The 19,547-nt window shown below is 35.8% G+C and overlaps 1 protein-coding gene and 1 pseudogene across 1 annotated transcript; both read left to right on the top strand.

Moving 5' to 3' along the window:
- Window positions 1–11,159: 11,159 nt before the first annotated feature.
- LOC131619134 (uncharacterized) lies at window positions 11,160–12,335 on the top strand. The gene has a single exon (XM_058890271.1). It carries the CDS (start codon window positions 11,160–11,162, stop codon window positions 12,333–12,335), a length of 1,176 nt encoding a protein of 391 aa, XP_058746254.1.
- A 3,362-nt stretch (window positions 12,336–15,697) lies between these two features.
- On the top strand, window positions 15,698–16,672 carry LOC131619133 (putative F-box/LRR-repeat protein 23; annotated as a pseudogene).
- The last annotated feature ends 2,875 nt before the right edge of the window (window positions 16,673–19,547 follow it).

Raw genomic sequence — 19,547 nt, 5'->3', positions numbered from 1 at the left:
AGAAGATGCCATTCTAGCCGCCACTGTTCTAGCAACCCATTTGGAACTAGCAGAACTATTATTCAATACTCTACCACACGTGTGACTTCCAACCCACTTCTTCATTCTATACGTGTGCTTATTCCCAACTTTACTTACTAGTGCTAAAAATCCACATTTGCCCTTGCAAATTACCCTTACTCTGACTTTGTCATTTTTCACAAACTTGATCTCCCTCCCATTCAATACAGACCATTCAGTAATTGCTTCTTTAAACTCATTTAGTGATACAAACTCCAACCCCACTTTGAATTTGTAATTCTTGCTCATATCCTCCTTCTTAAACCTTGGATATTTTTGGTCCTTCTCTCCATCAGATGCATCAGGGTCACTGCTATCAAGCTCATCACTAGCATAGTTTGTCTCCATCTCCTTATCCACCCCACTTGTTGACCCTGCATTGTCAACACTAATTTGAACTTTCTTTGGAGTAAGCTTGTGTTTATTTGCTTGGGTTTTCACCCTGCCTTTTTTGCTATTTGCTGAGTCTTCACCAAAGCAGTCATCCAACCCAAGAGCCCTTTCATTATCACTGTCATCAAATGATAAACCATCAGCTACATAGTCACTATCCTGATTGTCCTCACTATCCTCAGTATCCTCAGTTTCATCAAATACTTGTACATCATCACCTCCACCATTATCATTTCCTACTTGTACATCATCACCTCCACCAACAACATTTCCTACTTGAACATCTTCAACTCCACCAGCATTATTGGCTACCTGCACATCATCACCTCCACCAACATCGTTTCCTACTTGAACATCTTCAACTCCAACATCATTGCATACTTGTACATCATCACCTTCACCTATATCATTTCCTACTTCTGCTGCATTGCCTTTAAGCTCGACATATAAGTTGACAACAAATTTCATTTCTAAAGCATATTGATATACATTGTAAGCATCCACATCACTGACCATTCTATTATACCTATCAGCATCATTGTTATACCACCATAACCAATATTCTGACTGCTCAAGACCAGTTATCTCTTTCACAATCCCTGTTGCTTCAAATAAGCTCCATCTATCTGGATCGATTTCTAATGCATGCTCATTCCCCCACTATAATATACAATACAGTCCCTAAAAAACCTACCCCCGTAATGAACAATCACAGTGAACTCCATGACTTACAGGGTTAACAGATAATGAGCAGAAGTAGAAGTAACTCACCTATAGAACGAAGAACAAAGAACTGAGGCGAGGACATTACTTGATCATGATGTTGAGCATTTCTCCATCTTCATCCCTTCGTCTTCTCCAACCCAGAAACAAAGATTCTAATTTCATCCAATATACTTAACCCTAATTTACAGGGACTAAAAGCAAATGAACATTTATGAATATTTGACATTTTTGGTTGGAAACTAATAGGTTTCCACGTGTGCAACATATTAAGCAAAAAATAAATGTAAATCATTTCCACATCAGCAACATTAGCCCAGTCAGCTTTTTTTTAACAGAATTCTAACCCCAGGGACTAACGCCAACGTGAAAATGAGATACAAGGATTCAGACCAAAAAAAAAAAAAGATACAGGGACTAAATTCAAAAACACGCCAACTTACAGGGACCAATGGACTATTTAAGCCTTTTTTTAATTATTAATTACGTAATTCTATTATAATTATATATATATATATATATATATATATATATATATATATATATATATATATATATATATATATATATATATATATATATATATATATATATATATATATATATATATATATATATATATATATATATATATATCATTAAAAATTATTTTTTTTCTTTTCTATAATAATAATCTATTTATTGTCTTTTATTCTAAAACTTTCTTTTAATAATAATTTTATTTATTTATTTATTTATTTAACACTTATATTATTTATTTATTTTATATGTTTATATATTTGTTTTTATATATTTATTTATAATTAATTTGTTTTATCTATTTATATATTTATATATTCTTTTTAATTTTATATTGCTTATTTATTTTAATTTGCATACATACCTTTAAAAAATCACATTTATTTTATTTTAATTCTAAAAATTTCATAAAAATTATTTTCATATTCAATTTAATTTTCTTATCCCGATTTAATTAATTAGATCGCGAGACCAATAATTAATTAAATCGTTTGTATCTTCTTATTTAAATTCGTGCCCGAATCAAGGTTTACAAGAATTAACCCTACACTAAAAATATTTCTTTTTCTGTGCCTTTTTTTTTTCAGGGTTGACTTTTCAAATACGTTCCGACAACACGCCACGCCCGTCACGAAGCTAAGTGTTTAATTTATTTTAAAAGTCTATTTCGTTTCCTTTTATTTTTAGGGTTTACCCTTTTAACCTTTTTCTGAATGTGCATACACTCACCTATTATCTGCCTTTGCCTTGGCCATTTTTTTCAGGGTTAACCCCGAGGCTTCCTCCGACTGCCAACCATATCAGATCAAATCAGAGCTAAGTGCCTTTGTTTATATATTTTGCTTTGAATTTCTTTATCCTTTTAAATTAGGGTTAACCCTAATTGTCTCCGAACCGATAATGCACTCACTATATTTTGCCTTCTTATTTTTCCCGCCTTTTCAGGGTTTGTCAATTGCCAAAGCGTTGAGTATCGGTAACCCTAAACCCTAAACCTCAACTATATTATTACTTGTTTCAAACCCATTTATTTTATCCCGCTGGTTTCAATTCCCCTCTCCTCCGCTGGTTACAATTTCCCTTCCCCGTTATTACTGTTTATATTAAATTGCGTGGTTAGTAATTCTAGGGAGTGCAACTTATTAATTGAATTAGCATCACGTAATTTTACAAGATAACATAACTGAACATAATCACGTGATTGGTGCACACACGCACACTTTTGGGTAAACCTCTCTGTTGCCTGTTGCCTGTTGCCTTGTTGCCTTGTGTTTCTTTGCAGAATAGCCCGTCCCTCGAATACGAGGATACCTCAGCCATGTTGCCCCTATTAAAGATCATGGTCCCTAATGATGCTGCCTTCGATACACATGATCTCGACCCTCGTAAGTTGCCTTCGAAAAGGCTGAGGTATCCTCTGGCTGCCTACGAAAAAGGCTATTCTGATCCTTCCCCTTAGACTACCTGCCTTCCCATGGCATGGGTCAGTCTTATGGCGGACGATAATGCGATGACCCGTTTATCTCCAAACGAAAGGCTTCCTGCCCTCTTATGGCAAGGATAGACCCTTTCACCCTGAAAGGCTAAAAGAATCTCATTTTCAAAACTTTAAGGTAATTGCCCCTAATTGCTTTGCCTTGCTCTAAAATTTTCATATTCTTTCTCATAATCCTTCAAAAGGGCTACGCTCATTTACGAGCTAAAGTCCCTATTCTTTTTCTTCTACATTTCTGAAAACAAAGAGCAAAGCAGTTAAGAGCCCATGGAAAACCATGGATGCAAAGGGTGCCTTACACCTTCCCTTTGCATAATTTCCCCCCGAACCCTATTTTATTTAAAAGGTTTTTCCTGTTTCTTTTAGCCTTTCTAACTTGTTTGGATAAAATAAAAGTCGGTGGCGACTCTTGCTTACCGCGACATTTCGATAAAAGTCAGTTCACCGTATTACACCGCCCAACCTGTCAAATCTACATGATGTATTTCATGTGTCACAACTTCAGAAGTATATTCCAGACCCATCTCACGTGATTTATATGGATGATGTACAAGTGAGAGAGAATCTTACAGTAGAGACATTGCCGATTCGGATCATAGATCGTGAGATAAAGTCCCTGAGAGGTAAAGATATCCCGTTGGTGAGAGTAGTCTGGACGAGAACTACCGGGGAAAGCATGATGTGGGAAATGGAGAGAAAGATGAGGGAATCCTACCCCGAGTTGTTTGAGCGAGGTAAGATTTTCGAGGACGAAAATATCGTAAGTGGTGGAGAGTTGTAACGCCCCTTTTTTGATATTTATTTTATTACGCAGTTATTTGGTGTATTTGGTGCTTAAACTGTTATTTTAATTATTATTATATTAGTTTAGTAATTAACTATAATGTAGTAAAATGGTTAATTAATTATTTGGGCCAAGTAGGTGATTAGTAATTGGGAGGGTGTGTAGTAAGCCCATTAGCAAAATTAAGGATTAGTAAGAGATTAATAAAATAAAGAAAAAAAATTATAAGGAATAATTCTATTGGCAAAGTTATGAAGAACGTAGAAACAGAGAAAGAGGCTAGGGCTAGAGAGAAGGAAGACTTCCACCATTGTTAAAGGATCAAAGCTCAATTCTAAGGTAAGGGGGGAGAATGGGTTCTTTAAATGGTGATTTCAACATGAGAGGGTAGTGAGGGTTCCTTCCCCTCTTTAGGTTCATAATTGACCAATTTGAATTATTCTTGATGTGTGAATTGATTTGATTTGTATGTGCTTTTCTTGAATAATGATATTGTACGTTTTTTGGATGAAATTCTGTTTTGAATTGATGAATTGTAGTGTGGATTTGGATGTTGGTTGAGTTGTTGTTATGTTCATAAGAGGAACTGAAATCTGGGTGTAAAACTGTCCAATTTGATGAGTAGGAATTGAGTTATTATCATGCAAAATTGATGTAGCATAACAGGTTAACGAATCTAGATGAAAGGTGTGAGTTAATAGGTGAAAATATGATGTTTTGGACCTGAAATTGCAGACTGGAAGTGATGAAAACGAGTGAGAACGAACTAGTGCGAGTGCAGACTTGGAAAGACAATTTTTCTGTCAGTTTGCGTATGATACGCGTATGGGTTGGGGCCATACACGTATGAGGGACAAACCCAAGGGGCTATACGCGTATGATACGCAACCCAATCCCAGCATAGTGCAACCTTCTGGTGGAATGCGTATGGTACGCGTATGGAAGAGAGGTCATACGCGTATGAGGATGTGATACGCGTATGGGGGAGTTTTTAGTGCAATTCTGATTCTGGTGATACGCGTATTGTAAAGGGGGTATACGCGTATGATCTAGCTGTACGCGTATGGTTACGTTCGTGTGCAGAATTTCCCATTTTGTGACGTTTTCTTCCGATTCTTAAGCATTAGGAACACTTTTCTGAGTTCTCTTGATTAGTAGGACTTAAGGCGATATAGGAAGATTATAAAATTTATAAATTGGAGATAAATGTTGTGATAAGATTATGTTGACTATTGTGAATATTAACTATAAGAGATGAAATTATAGTTGCGTGTTGTTGAACAAGTTGATAGCCTAATGGTAATGAGTTGAAGGCTGATGCCTTTTGTTGTTGGTTTGTGTTGATTGGATGTCCATAATGCATACATATGTCGTTGATGGCTTATGCCCTGTTGTTGGCCTGAATTGGCGTTGTTGAAGGCTTATGCCTTGTTATTGCCTCTAAGAAAATGGCAACTGTTGGGAGCTTATGCTCTGTTGGTACCACATGCATGTAATGTTGATAGTTGCATTTCATTGTCCTTTAATTGATTGTAATGTCATGTATTGATGTTGTTGTATGGTTGACGGTGTGAGAATCCGTTTGTGATTATGGTTTGTGTGTGGTGTAGATACTACTCTTTAACATGTGATATTTCACAGTATATTTATTGAATGTAATTCTCACCCCTTTTCTGTTGTTGTATATGTGCTTCTTCGGGAGTACAGATAACCAGGTACCAGAGTAGTGCTTGGATATTCGAGTGTTACCTGATCGAGTCTTAGGAGTCGCTCTGATACGTAACACGGGAATGTTGGGATGCGCTATGTTTTGTTTTCCTTTCAATTATTTTGTCAAATTGTTACGTATCTTGATTTTGACGTTATTGTCGGACCTCCTGTTTAGCGGAGAAGAATTATTTTGTTGAGGCCTTAGTGCCATGTGAACTAATAAACTGTTTTAAATTCCGCGGTGTTATTGAATTTTGTTTTAATGAAATTTATTGAACAAAGAGATGTTTTTGTGAATTGTTCCAGAAGATGTGACATCCTACTTGTATTACTCTGATTTATTTACGTATTTATAATTATATATATTCGTATGGGAAAGTGGGGTGTTACAGCCATGATGAATCCTTTACTTCTCTAAATAAGGGCAATATTAGAGAGATGGTAGATTGGGTAAAATCTTTGAATGAACAAGTGAGGGATGCTTTTGACCGAAGTGGAAAAAATTGCACAATGACTTTCGATGACATTCAAAAGGAGCTTGCAATGTATTGTGTGTAACACCCGGTATTTAGTTAATTATTTAATTAAATACTTTCAAATTATTTCGAATTTAATTGTTGAATTTGTGGAGTGTTGAAAATTGTTGACATGAGTTTTTATGATTAATTAGTTGATTAATTAATTGATTAAGTTGTAGAAATAGTATTGAAGAAATACTAGATTTATTATATGGACTTAATTAAGTGATGGTGGTAGTAAAAGGTGGGGTGTGAATGTTAGGCCCAATAGGTTTAATGAATTTAGGTTAAGATAAAGATTAGGTTAATTAGAAGAGAAAAAGTCTTGGGGAATTGGTCCTGGGAAGTTGTAGAGAAGAGAGAAAATAGGAGAGAAATTCATTCCCGTTTTTCTTGCAGCAGTCTCACTAAATCAAAGATCCCTGATTCGTTAACTGTTGGATCGTCGCCAAAATTTTTGGGTAGGTCCGCAACACCTATATCTAACTTTTGGCCGTTGGGATCTTCAAAATAAGGTCTGAGTTTTGAGATATCATCATCGCACTCTAGCTGCATATTTGGGAAAATTTTCAGTTTTTGATTCTGATTAAAAGAGGCAATGGTTGGGAGCTAAGACTAGATGGCTTCGATCGGTAGAATTGTAGAACGGATTCCGAATACAAGGTAAGGGTGAGGTTCTTGCTCTATAAACGGGGATATGACGGACCGTATGAGGGGTTGGTTTATAATTTTATCGTTGTGTTTGGTATTATATGGTGTTCGCTATTTTGTGATTTTCTAGAAAATTATATATGCACTGTTATTGGGAGTGAAATATTGATTAATGGTGTTGGTTTGTGGTGTGGTGATAATGAGTGGTAGGTCTCTGGCCAGTGACGATGCGATGCTATGATTTTATGATTACTGCGAAATGCAGGAAATAAAGCGACGTTGAGTTACCCTGATGATCGGTGACATTTGTGATATAGGCGTATCCCTCGCGACGTTTTGTGATGTTTGTGATTTGTTGCATTTCATCAGTGTCTCATGATTTGCATGTTTTAGCGACGACTTGGATTGGCAAACAGCTACGAAGGCTTATGCCTGTTTTGATGCCTCTATTTATTGGCAATTGACGATGGGGGATGAATCCCTAGGTACCACATGCATGTGCATTTGTTAGAGTCGCATCTCATTTGTGTGATTATGAGTTTATGTGTTGTGATGTGTGAACTTATGTGAATTATTGTAAAATTTGAATATGATTTTATGGGAGATATTATGACGTGTGTTGTTTCAATTTAAAACGGTGAAGTAAACTAGACGGTAATGGTTATACCGCAAAGTGATGATTATTATGACTTGAACCGTAAATATATTGTTTATCATCACCCTCTTTATATGGTTTGATATCTCACCTATTTCTTTTGTTTCGTTGTTAACTTTATACTGGTAACGTGCAGGTGACGCTAGTGAGTGAAGATTTAGCCGCTATGAGTTGAGTCGGTTGTTGCTCTGATACGTAGCACTTGGGGGGATAAACGATTGTTTTTTTTAATTATTGTTTTAATTGCTGAATTTTATTTGGTTTTGATTTAATTTGTAACTTAAAGTTACCATGCTAAGATGCTACGACTTGATTTAAATATTTATGAAGTTTGATGATTCCCCTGCGAAGTAATTTATTTGATGAGGTGTTTTTAAGGATTAAATTAATGTTATAATTTGTCCTCTTTCGTTTAAGTGCTATGTATCTATGTGGAGGCGTAATTGCCGTATGTGAATTAAATGACAAATGTGACATCCTATTTCATCGTATGAAAATTTTAAAATACTCTAATTTTCTGTATAAATGATCGGGTAGATTTGGGGTGTTACATTAGTGGTATCAGAGCAGGTTGGTCCGTCCGGCCAAGTTGTCTAATGTTGTTTATTCCTCTGTACGTGACAAGTATGTGAAACAATGTCGTTACTTTTTGCTTTCTGGTTGTTGCAGGAATTAGTTTAAGCGAAGTGGGGGAGAAGCTTTGCTTCTTTGATGTGGTTCAGTTGCAAGTTCGCAAAGAAGATTGTTGTCTGGGTGTTTCGAAAACTGAATTTCGACGAAAGAATGTGTCTCTCGAGTTATAAAAAGTTTGTGAGTGAGGAGATATGTTAATAGTTGTTTGTAATATATTTAATTTGAAGAAAAATGAGTTTTAGAGTGGAAATTCCGTAAGCAAAACGTAGGAAATTGCTGAATTTATTGTGAAACTTCAAAAATTTATAACTTAAGTTCTGGACATCCGATTTGAGTCCCGTTTGAAGCGTTGGAAAGCTAACAAGATGGAATTTATTTTAAAAATGGTTTGAGAAGCTGTAATAGACTTATTTATACAAGGATGATGTTGGAAAGAGATGGAATTTGCGGTTACGCTTGTCCTTGGAACTGGACTTGTTTGTTGGTGCCGCACAGGACGTCAGCGTCAAAGTTGAGTGAATTTAAGGAGTAATTAATAGGTTTTTTGAAAAGAAATTTTAAGAATTAGTGTACCATTTGAGAAGTTTTGGAGATACTGTAAAGAGTGTCGCCGCATGGCGTCGATGTTCGCACTTTCGAATGGCGTTGGAATAGTTAACAAGTTAGTAACGGTTATGTTGAAGAAGTACCGGAATGGTCGACATATGTGTAGTTGATTTGAGATGTGTTAATGGTTTGTTATGTTAGATGGTTGGACGTGGAAGTGAAGTTGATGATGGTTGTATCGGATAAATTTTCGAGGACGAAAATATTCTAAGTGGAGGAGAGTTGTAACACCCGGTATTTACTTAATTATTTAATTAAATACTTTCAAATTATTTCAAATTTTATTGTTGAATTTGTGGAGTGTTGAGAATTGTTGACATGGGTTTTTATGATTAATTAGTCGATTAATTAATTGATTAAGTTGTAGAAATAGTATTGAAGAAATACTAGATTTATTATATGGACTTAATTAAGTGATGGTGGTAGTAAAAGGTGGGGTGTGAATGTTAGGTCCAATAGGTTTAATGAAATTAGGTTAAGATAAGGATTAGGTTAATTAGAAGAGAAAAAGTCTTGGGGAATTGGTCATGGGAAGTTGTAGAGAAGAGAGAAAATAGGAGAGAAATTCATTCCAGTTTTTCTTGCAGCAGTCTCACTAAATCGAAGATCCGTGATTCGTTAACCATTGGATCGTTGCTAAATTTTTTGGGTAGGTTTGCAACACCTATATCTAACTTTTGACCGTTGGGATCTTCAAAGTAAGGTCTGAGTTGTGAGATATCATCATCGCACTGTAGCTGCATATTTGGGAAAATTTTCAGTTTTTGATTCTGATTAAAAGAGGCAATGGTTGGGAGCTAAGGCTAGATGGCTTCGATCGGTAGAATTTTAGAACGGATTCTGAATACAAGGTAAGGGTGGGGTTTTTGCTCTATAAACGGGGATATGATGGACCGTATGTGGGGTTGGGTTATAATTTTATCGTTGTGTTTGGTTTTATTTGGTGTTCACTATTTTGTGATTTTCTAGAAAATTATATATGCACTGTTATTGGGAGTGGAATATTGATTAATGGTGTTGGTTTGTGATGTGGTGATAATGAGTGGTGGGTCTCTGGCCAGTGACGATGCGATGCTATGATTTTATGATTACTGCGAAATGCAGGAAATAAAGCGACGTTGAGTTACCCTGATGATCGGTAACATTTGTGATATAGGCGTATGCCTCGCGACGTTGTTTTGTGATGTTTGTGATTTGTTGCATTTCATCAGTGTCTCATGATTTGTATGTTTTAGCGACGGCTTGGATTGGCAAACAGCGACGAAGGCTTATGCCTGTTTTGACGCCTCTATTTATTGGCAATTGACGATGGGGGCTGAAGCCCTGGGTACCACATGCATGTGCATTTGTTTTAGTCGCATCTCATTTGTGTGATTATGAGTTTATGTGTTGTGATGTGTGAACTTATGTGAATTATTGTGAAATTTGAATATGATTTTATGGGAGATATTGTGACGTGTGTTGTTTTAATTTAAAACGGTGAAGTAAACTAGACGGTAATGGTTATACCGCAAAGTGATGATTATTATGAATTGAACCGTAAATATATTGTTTATCATCACCCTCTTTATATGGTTTGATATCTCACCTCTTTCTTTTGTTTCACTGTTACCTTTATACTCGTAACGTGCAGGTGACGCTAGTGAGTGAAGATTTAGCCGCCGTGAGTTGAGTCGGTTGTCGCTCTGATACGTAGCACTCGGGGGGATAAACGATTGTTTTTTTTAATTATTGTTTTAATTGCTGAATTTTATTTGGTTTTGATTACTTTGTAACTTAAAGTTACCATGCAAAGATGCTACAGCTTGATTTAAATATTTATGAAGTTTGATGATTCCCCAGTGAAGTAATTTATTTGATGAGGTGTTTTTGAGGATTAAATTAATGTTATAATTTGTCCACTTTCGTTTAAGTGCTATGTATCTATGTGGAGGCGTAATTGCCGTATGTGAATTAAATGACGAATGTGACATCCTATTTCATCGTATGAAAATTTTAAAATACTCTGATTTTCCGTATAAATTATCGGGTAGATTTGGGGTGTCACATTGTGCACATGAAGTTACCAAGGTGATTATGGAAGAGCTTGGTGATAAACAATTCTCCGTGCTTATTAATGAGTCATGTGATATATCTGTCAAAGAGCAAATGGCAGTGATGTTGAGGTTAGTAGTTGTATTTTCCAATTTCCAATTTTCATTACCTATTATTCTCTATGGTGCCAAGTAAAATTGTTGAATTTGTTTTAGGTTTTTTAATGACATAGGGAGTGTTGTGGAACGATTTATTTCTCTACATCATGTCAAACATACTACAACTGAGTCATTAAAGGATGCTCTTTATGGTATTCTCGATAAGTACACATTATCTATTTCAAGGATACGAGGGCAATGATATGATGGAGCTTCAAATATGAGAGGTGAATTTAATGGTTTGCAAAGAAAGATTCTAGATGAAAACCCTTATGTTTTCTATGTTCATTGTTATGCTCACCGTTTACAATTGGTTGTTGTGTCTGTTGCTAGTAGTTCCTCATCTATTTATGATTTCTTTGAGTACATCTCCTTGATTGTGACCACAACAAGTGCATCTTGTAAGAGGAGGGATGCTTTGGCTGAGGCACAACACCAAGATATTTTAAATAAACTTGAGAGTGGTGAGATATCTAGAGGAAGGGGCTCTCACCAATCATATAGTCTCACCAGACCCGAAGATACTAGATGGGGTTCACATCATTCTACATTGCTTCGTTTGGATCAAATGTGGTCCTCAGTGTTAAATGTGCTTAGTATGGTTGATGATGATGGACGTGGACCATCTCAAGTAGCGGGTTTAATAGAAAAAACGGAGAGCTTTAAATTTGCTTTTATTTTGAAGTTAATGTTAAAGTTGTTTGGTATCACAAATGAGCTTTCAAATGTCTTGCAAAGAAAGGATCTTAATATTGTGATTGCCATGGAATTAGTTGATGATGTCAAAGCTCGGTTGGCCACAATGAGAGATAGCGGTTGGGATAGTTTATTTACCGATGTCCAAGAATTTTGTGTTATTAGAGGTATTCCAGTTTTAAATATGGATGACGAAATACCGGTTCGGGGTCGTTCAAGGGTAGAAGGGAGGACTATCACTAATCTTCATCATTACCGTGCAGAGATTTTTTATGTTGCTATTGACAAAATATATGTGGAGATGGATCACCGCTTTAGTGAAGGAAGTAACATTATCCTTGATTATTTCTCATGTCTTAACCCCAAGAACTCTTTCTCCAAGTTTGATGTTGATAAGCTTGCTCGACTTGCTGATATTTATCATACAGACTTTTCTGATGATGGTCGTGAAACAATGAGGGATCAACTTGAGACTTATGTTCTTCAAGTGAAAATAAATGCTTCATTTTCCACTTGTGAAGATGTTCAAATTTTGGCTATGAAGATTGTTCAAAGTGAGAAACATTTGGTATTTCTGTTGGTTTACAAACTTATTGAGTTAGCTTTGATATTGCCGGTGTCTACAGCATCCGTTGAAAGAGTTTTCTCAACAATGAAGATTATCAAGTCTAAATTGCGCAATAAGATCAACGATGTGTGATTTAATAACTTGATGGTATGTTAAGCGGGAGATATTCACCTCAAAGAAGTCTCGAAAAGGACATTTGCCTCGTGATCTTATTTAACTCGGTATTGTAAGTTTATGTTTTATCTCTTTTATTTTAAACTATACTTTTGTTGACAAAATGACGAGTCTTTTATTTTGATTGATGATTATTTATATATTATATACAATATGAATTTGTAGTCTTTAAATTTTTGCCCAGACTTTATAATTTTTCTGGCTCCGCCACTGAGTATAGCCATAAAATACGACATAACAATTCATGGTTTAGCGTAACCTTCAAATTGTAATTAAATTCAAGTGGAGTTCAAGTAGAAACAATACATTAGTAAGATATAGGTTATAATCTATACCTTACTAATGTATTGGGAAAATGATGTTACTAACATACTTGACAAATACAAAACTACCATTGGGAAAACTAACTTTATAGGCTTAATTTTGTAATATGAGTTAAATCATGTAAAGAAGAACACACATGATAATTGGCACCATAGTTCAAGGTCCAATAATTAATGTTTTAACTAACTTATTTGAGCTATTGCAAATTATACTTGAGGAGGACTCAACAAGGGAATGATTTTGAGCCATGGATGAAGTTGAAACTTGGTTAGTGGTGGAAGCCAAAACTGGGTTTGCAAATTTTTATTTAGAAAGAATAAAAAGACTTTACTTGCATGAATAGAAATGGGTGGATAATTACATACATTTATTTTAGAAAACTAGTTTCTCGCTATTTTGAGTGTATAATGAAGGTTACAATGATTTTTGCCACACTCAACCATAATACTAGAATCCATATTTATAATATTTGTAAAATAATTGTCTTCAACTTTCAACTATCCTCCATCTGACACGTCATTCTTTGCATGGCGTGCTTATCTTCAATCAATCTCCACATGTCTTTAGAGCTTCCAAATTAGATAAAAAACTATTATTAGGTTTGATGAAAACTTGCCTTGGTCAAAGGTCCTTAAATTTGTCGAATTGAGCATCTTTGAACTTTTTGAAAAATTTATCTAAGTCTCAGGCCTTCAGTAATGTCAAACATTGGTATTTCGACTTAAAACTTGCCTCTGGCCGAAAAATATGCAAACTCACACTTTGTGGAGTTTCGACTATTTTTCCTTGTCGAGCTAGCATAGTGGATTTTCTTGGTTAACAGCACCATATTCAATGTCGTGTCCGAAATGAATTCCTTCTATTCCGACATAAGGCAACTTGAAATTGGATGTGCAACTAATTTGAATTCATACATCTCATGATTATGTAAACCACAAATCAAATTAAATCCCCAATTATTATTTGACAAAAGATAGCCATGCAACTTAAAGGGGCACTCAAATTTTCTCGAATCAGTGTCATGTCGTTTGAATTTTCAGAGAGGAGTTATATACTTCCTACTTCTTTCACTTCTCATTATCACAAGTGCAATTCTTCTAACTGAACCATTAACAGACCTTCTGATTACAACACCAAACCCACATTTGGATGCCTTTGTATGAATTCGTTGAAGCATGTGATCACGAAACTCAAACTCTTGCCCATTTGTAAATTGGTTGTCAACATCTACCTCATTCACATCAACACGTTTGACATCCATAGCCACAATAGGTTTGGAAAAAATATTAGGGTGCATCATATTTAATGCAAATAATAACAAAATATAGAAAAACACAATGAAATTAACACATATAATCTAAAAATGTATCTCTATAGGAATTCCTACAGAATCCAGAAATCTATTTTCGAACGCAATGTACATTTAGAACTCAAAACCAAAAATAATGTGAGCAATGAGGAATAAATTAAATGACATTTACCTTGAATTACAACTTCTTTTGCTCATTTGGATGTGATGAAACAAAAGACTGAAGTTTTGGCGTGGAAATCTTGAATGAGAATTAAAGTAATTTTTGTAAGGGTTTGAGAAAAAATGGTAATGGGGTTTGATCGTGCAGAGTTCTATTTTATTAAAAATCACATTTGATTGTTCCAGAATTGAATGACATGCAAATGTGACAATTTTTTAAATTTCCACTTCATAAATTCGAAAATATATTTTCAAAAAAGTCATTGAGTTGTTAAATTATAAATAAATTGATAGGTTTATTCCAAAGATATATCTCTAAATATATTAAGAAAAAATATATAGGACGAGACTCAGTTGAGGCATGCCTCAGTGAAATACATGGTACATCCTGAGATGTATTTTCAAAATAAGAGAAATATTTTTTGGTGTTTTTTATCACTTAAAATGAAATTATCAATTTCTTTTTTTTATTAGTCTATGTATTGTATTATCTTAAAACCCGAATTAAACCGACCCGCGAAGCAGGCTTGTTCTAGGCCTATGGATGAAGAGGAAAGGTGGGAGCTTAAAGATGGAGGGCATGGTTTTAAATTGCGGTCCGCAACCGCAATTGCGACCGCAATATTGCTGATGCAGTAGCCTCCGCATCCGCATCAGGCCGCAATTGTGGTGTGATTTGTAATCACTTGTCCAACAACACTAGAATTCGCATCTAACACCTTCACCATGTTTCTTCACATATTTTCATCCTAACTCAACATTTGATAGCTCATAAACTCAATTTACATGTGTTATGTAATATAAAATATTAACATTAAGTGTTTTTTAATGGTGTATTTCAAATATTTTCTAATTTAAATTCACGCCGCAACGGCCGCAATACGCATCGCAGCAATCGCAATGGCCGCAATCACAACTGCATCCGCAACCGCAATTTAAAACCATTATGGAGGGTCACACGAAGTCTATCCAATGGTCAATCTATCCGGATTAGACACTTCTTCTCATGGCCTCATGGTAGTGGGTCCATCAAGATCAAATCATTTCCTCCCTAATATATTCGGACTAGGCACTCTCTTCAAATTTCTTTATTTTTTGTATAAATTTTATTTCTCCGAAGTCATTCTTTCACCTCCTCTATTGTATTAACTCACAAAGAGATCTTAAGGATAAGATACCCAACTAAATTCATGTATATGAAATAATTTTTCTTAATAATTTGCATAAGAACATTAAAGAAATTAAACTTTTTCCCAAAGTAGTACTAACTTTTAATTAAGGACATTAAGAATTAGGAATGGATATCATGATCTTTATCTAATTATTTATTGGAAAAAGAGCAACTTTTATTCTTATCTACAACGCTTCACTTTTACAAAACGTTCAATATATTAAATTATTAATACTGCAATAACTATTTTCCGAAGTTTATTGGAAACTAATACGTTACATTTTCAAAACTTTCAATTTTCACTTTAAGTAGACTATATTAATAAGCGAACAAATTACTCGTTTCACTTGCATGATGGCTTCTTCTTCTTGCATTACAGCAACGGAACTGGAAAAGAAAAGCACAACTGTGCCAAACTGGCTTGAACTTCCAAGAGATGTAACTGCAAACATCCTCCGAAGACTGAATACCGTTGATAGAATTACTAGAGCATGTCAAGTCTGCCCGCTATGGTGGAATATATGTAAAGATCCTTCCATGTGGCGAACCATTCGCATGGTTAATATTTGTGGTAATCGTGTCTATTCGGAAAAGATTTGCTTCAGTGCAATTACAAGAAGTTGTGGTCAGCTAGAAGACATTGATATTAAGTATTTTGCTACTGATGATCTCTTTCAATACATCGCTGATTGGTAAACATTACTTTAAAATATTTTATCTTGTTTTCATTTCAAGTGTCACTAGTTTTTAACATCTCTTTTTGTTGGCTTACTTTTCTTTACTCACAGTATTTATAGTTTTCTTTTTTTTTTCCTTTCTTTCTTGATTGATATTTCATTCAAAATTTTCAGTGCTAAAAACTTGCGACGGATACGGCTTGTAGAGTGTGGTGAAAGACTCACATTTAAAGGATTTGGTGAAGCAGTAAAGAAACTTCCACTTATAGAGGAGCTTCAGATTTCACATTGCGGACTGTCTAAGGATTCCCTTGAAGTTGTTGGCAGATATTGTCCCCTTTTGAAATCACTAAAGTATGGCAAGTTTATCGACGATGAATATTACATTGAATCTATGGCTGAAGAAGAAACTGGTTTTATTATTGCGGAAACAATGTCTGGATTACACCATCTTATAATTTCTGGAAATGTTTTAACTACTGAAGGGGTTCTTGCAATTCTTGATGGATGTCCTCTTCTTGAAACCTTTGATTTGCAAGGATGTCGTGAGTTGTATTTGAGTGATACTTTGATGAAAAGGTGTCATGATCTAATCAAAGACTTCAGACCTCCAAAATATATGTATTGTTCTTCTGTGGATGATTCCTATTAGGTCTCCTAAGTGAGAATTGTAATGGATCTTGTAATGGAACTCAAATTAAATACTCCGGTATTGCCCTCATAGAAAATAAGATGAAAATTGAAATGGTAATATCTAATTCAAACTTTAATAGAAGGCGATGAGAGTTTTTAATGAACCACTTCACCATTATATTAGATCTAATTCCAATTAAAGTAATGCGTAGTAATAAAAATTAAAGTTCTCTTGTTTGAAGGAAAAATTGAAAAGGGCACAAACACAGGTAGAGAAAGAATAGAGAATTGAAATTGATTATACAAAGAAAAGAAAAGAAAACAATGTTGATTTTAAGAAACCTTTGGTTCTGGATGTTCTATCTAGAGGTGTTAAAGGTAATGAAGGAAGGAAGGAGCATTTTAATTGTTTATAATGATTATTGGGAGCTATAATATTAGGGGGGGAGGTAGCCTGATTAAGAGGAAAAAAATTAGAGGATTGATTGTTAAATGGAGGGTTGACTTTGTTATTTTTCCAGAAACCAAACTGATAGATATATCAGTTTCTTTGGTTAGAAGCTTGTGGGGAGGGGATGACGTGAATTTCTCTTATTCAGGTTCGGAGGGGCTCTCTGGGGGTTTGCTGTCCATTTGGAGAACCCATTCTGTTTCTGTTCTGGCTAGTTTCTGTGGTCCAGGTTTTCTTGGTTCTAAAGTAATTTGGAAAGGTGCTTGCTATTATATTTTCAATGTTTACTCTGCTTGTTCGATGCCTCTGAAACGTATCTTATGGGCTCGGTTACTTGAGTTGAAAAACAAGTTTCAAGATGGAGAATGGATCATAGGTGGTGACTTCAATGCGGTGAAAAATCATAGTGAGAGGAGTGGTGTTTCGGCTAGAAGTAATAGTTTGGAGTGGAGGGAGTTTTCGGACTTTATTGATGAAACCGGTCTTGTTGATGTTCCTTGTAAAGAAAAGAGGTTCTTTTGGTTTAGTGGGGATGAAAAATCTAAGAGTAGACTTGACCGCTTTCTTATTTCCAATCTTGTTATCTCTTCTTGGGGAGTTGTTGGTCAATTCATTGGTTTGAGAGATGTTTCCGTTCATTGTCCGGTTTGGTTGATGGTTGATAAAGAAGATTGGGGTACAAAACCATTCAAGTTCAATAATGAATGGTTTAATGATAGGAGTTTCTTTGATTTTGTCAAGAAGGAATGGGAAGGGATCATTGTTCATGGGAGAGAGGATTTTGTTTTGAAGGAGAAATTTAGATTAATTAAAGAGAGATTGAAATGGTGGGAAAAATATGTATTCAGTAAGATAGACTTGGAGATTGAGGAGAATGTGAAGGATTTGAATATGGGGGATGATAGGGACTATTGGGAGGAAGAGGTCCATCTTAATAAGGTTAAAGCTTCGAAGAACATATGGTTTAATCTAAAATTGAAAGAGAACATGCTTATTCAAAAAAGTAGATTGAAGTGGTTAAACGACGGAGATGCGAATAGTAGATTTTTCCATATTGTTGTGAAGGATAGGAGGCATAGAAATCGTATTTGCTCGCTAAATGATAATGAAGGTGTGGTTTATTCGGTTCTTGAGGTGAAGAATTTGGAGAAGTCTCATTTTGAAAGCAAATTCAAGGAGGAGTGCTTTGATAGACCCTTGTTGAATGGTTTTGTTTTCAATTCTTTGAGTGAGGAGCAAGCTTTGTCGGTTGAGGTCCCTTTTTCGATTGATGAAATTAAAGAGGCGGTGTGGTGTTGTGATGAGACCAAAAGTATGGGGCCGGATGGTATGTCTCTCCTTTTTATTAAAAAGTGTTGGTCTTTCTTAAAAGAAGATGTTCATGCTTGCTTCAATAGCTTTTTCTCCGGAGCCGTGTTGTCCAAATGTATTACTTCTTCTTTTATTGCTCTTATTCCAAAGAAAAGTAATCCTTTGGTTCTTGATGAATACCGTCCCGTATGTCTTGTGGGGTGTATTTACAAAATGATATCAAACTTTTGGCTTGTAGGATCAAGAAAGTTCTCCCTTCTATTATATCGAATTGTCAAAGTGCTTTTGTTCCGGGTAGGCAAATGATGGATGGTGTGCTTATTGCTAATGAGGTTGTCGACTTCGCGAGTAAGGAAGGAAAGGAATGCCTCATTTTTAAAGTCGATTTTGAAAAGGCCTACGACAAAGTGAGTTGGAGCTTTCTTAGGTACATGATGAGAAGGATGGGTTTCGGGAAGGTTTGGATGAGGTGGATGGAGGCTCTCATTTTCTCTAGTAAGATGTCGGTTATTATTAATGGTAGCCCAACGGATGATTTTTTGGTGGAACGGGGTCTTCGTCAAGGAGATCCTATCTCCCCCTTTCTTTTTGTTATAGTGGCGGAGGGGTTAAAGGCCTTGGTGGGAAGAGCGGTGGTTAATGGCGACTTTGTTAGATTTAATTAGGGGTGGCAAAACGGGCCCGGCCCGTTGGGCATGCCCGTTTTACCCGCACTTTAGTGCGGGGCGGGCCAAGGTTTTAGGCCCTCACCCTCTAATGTGACCGCCCCGCCCCGCCCCGTTTTCAACGCGGGCATGTGCATTTTCATAAAATTTTATGTTTTTAGGCTTAAAAGGTGCAATGCCCGCGGGCTTTGCCCGCCCCGCCCTCACTTTTTTGCGGGGCGGGGCTAGGTTTTAGGCCCGCATCTTCAACGATGCCCGCCCCGCCCCGCCCCGTTTATTTGCGGGCTTTTGCGGGGCGGTCTAAACGGGCGCGGGCATGCCCGTTTGCCACCCCTAGATTTAATGTGAACGGGAAATGTTTTGTGGATATTCTACAATCTGCCGACGACACACTCTAAATGGGTGATGGGGGTTGGAATCATCTTTGGGCCATTAAGGCGGTTCTTCGGAGTTTTGAATTGGTGTCG

This window comes from Vicia villosa, linkage group LG7, assembly GCF_029867415.1.
Source record: "Vicia villosa cultivar HV-30 ecotype Madison, WI linkage group LG7, Vvil1.0, whole genome shotgun sequence".
In the NCBI taxonomy this organism is placed as follows: domain Eukaryota; kingdom Viridiplantae; phylum Streptophyta; class Magnoliopsida; order Fabales; family Fabaceae; genus Vicia; species Vicia villosa.
Note: the sequence above shows the minus strand (reverse complement) of the source record. Positions and strands in the feature narration are given on the sequence as shown.

Bases quoted from the DNA above. Each gene is read 5' to 3' on its own strand.
- LOC131619134 (XM_058890271.1), top strand. From the start codon at position 11,160: ATGAGAGGTGAATTTAATGGTTTGCAAAGAAAGATTCTAGATGAAAAC.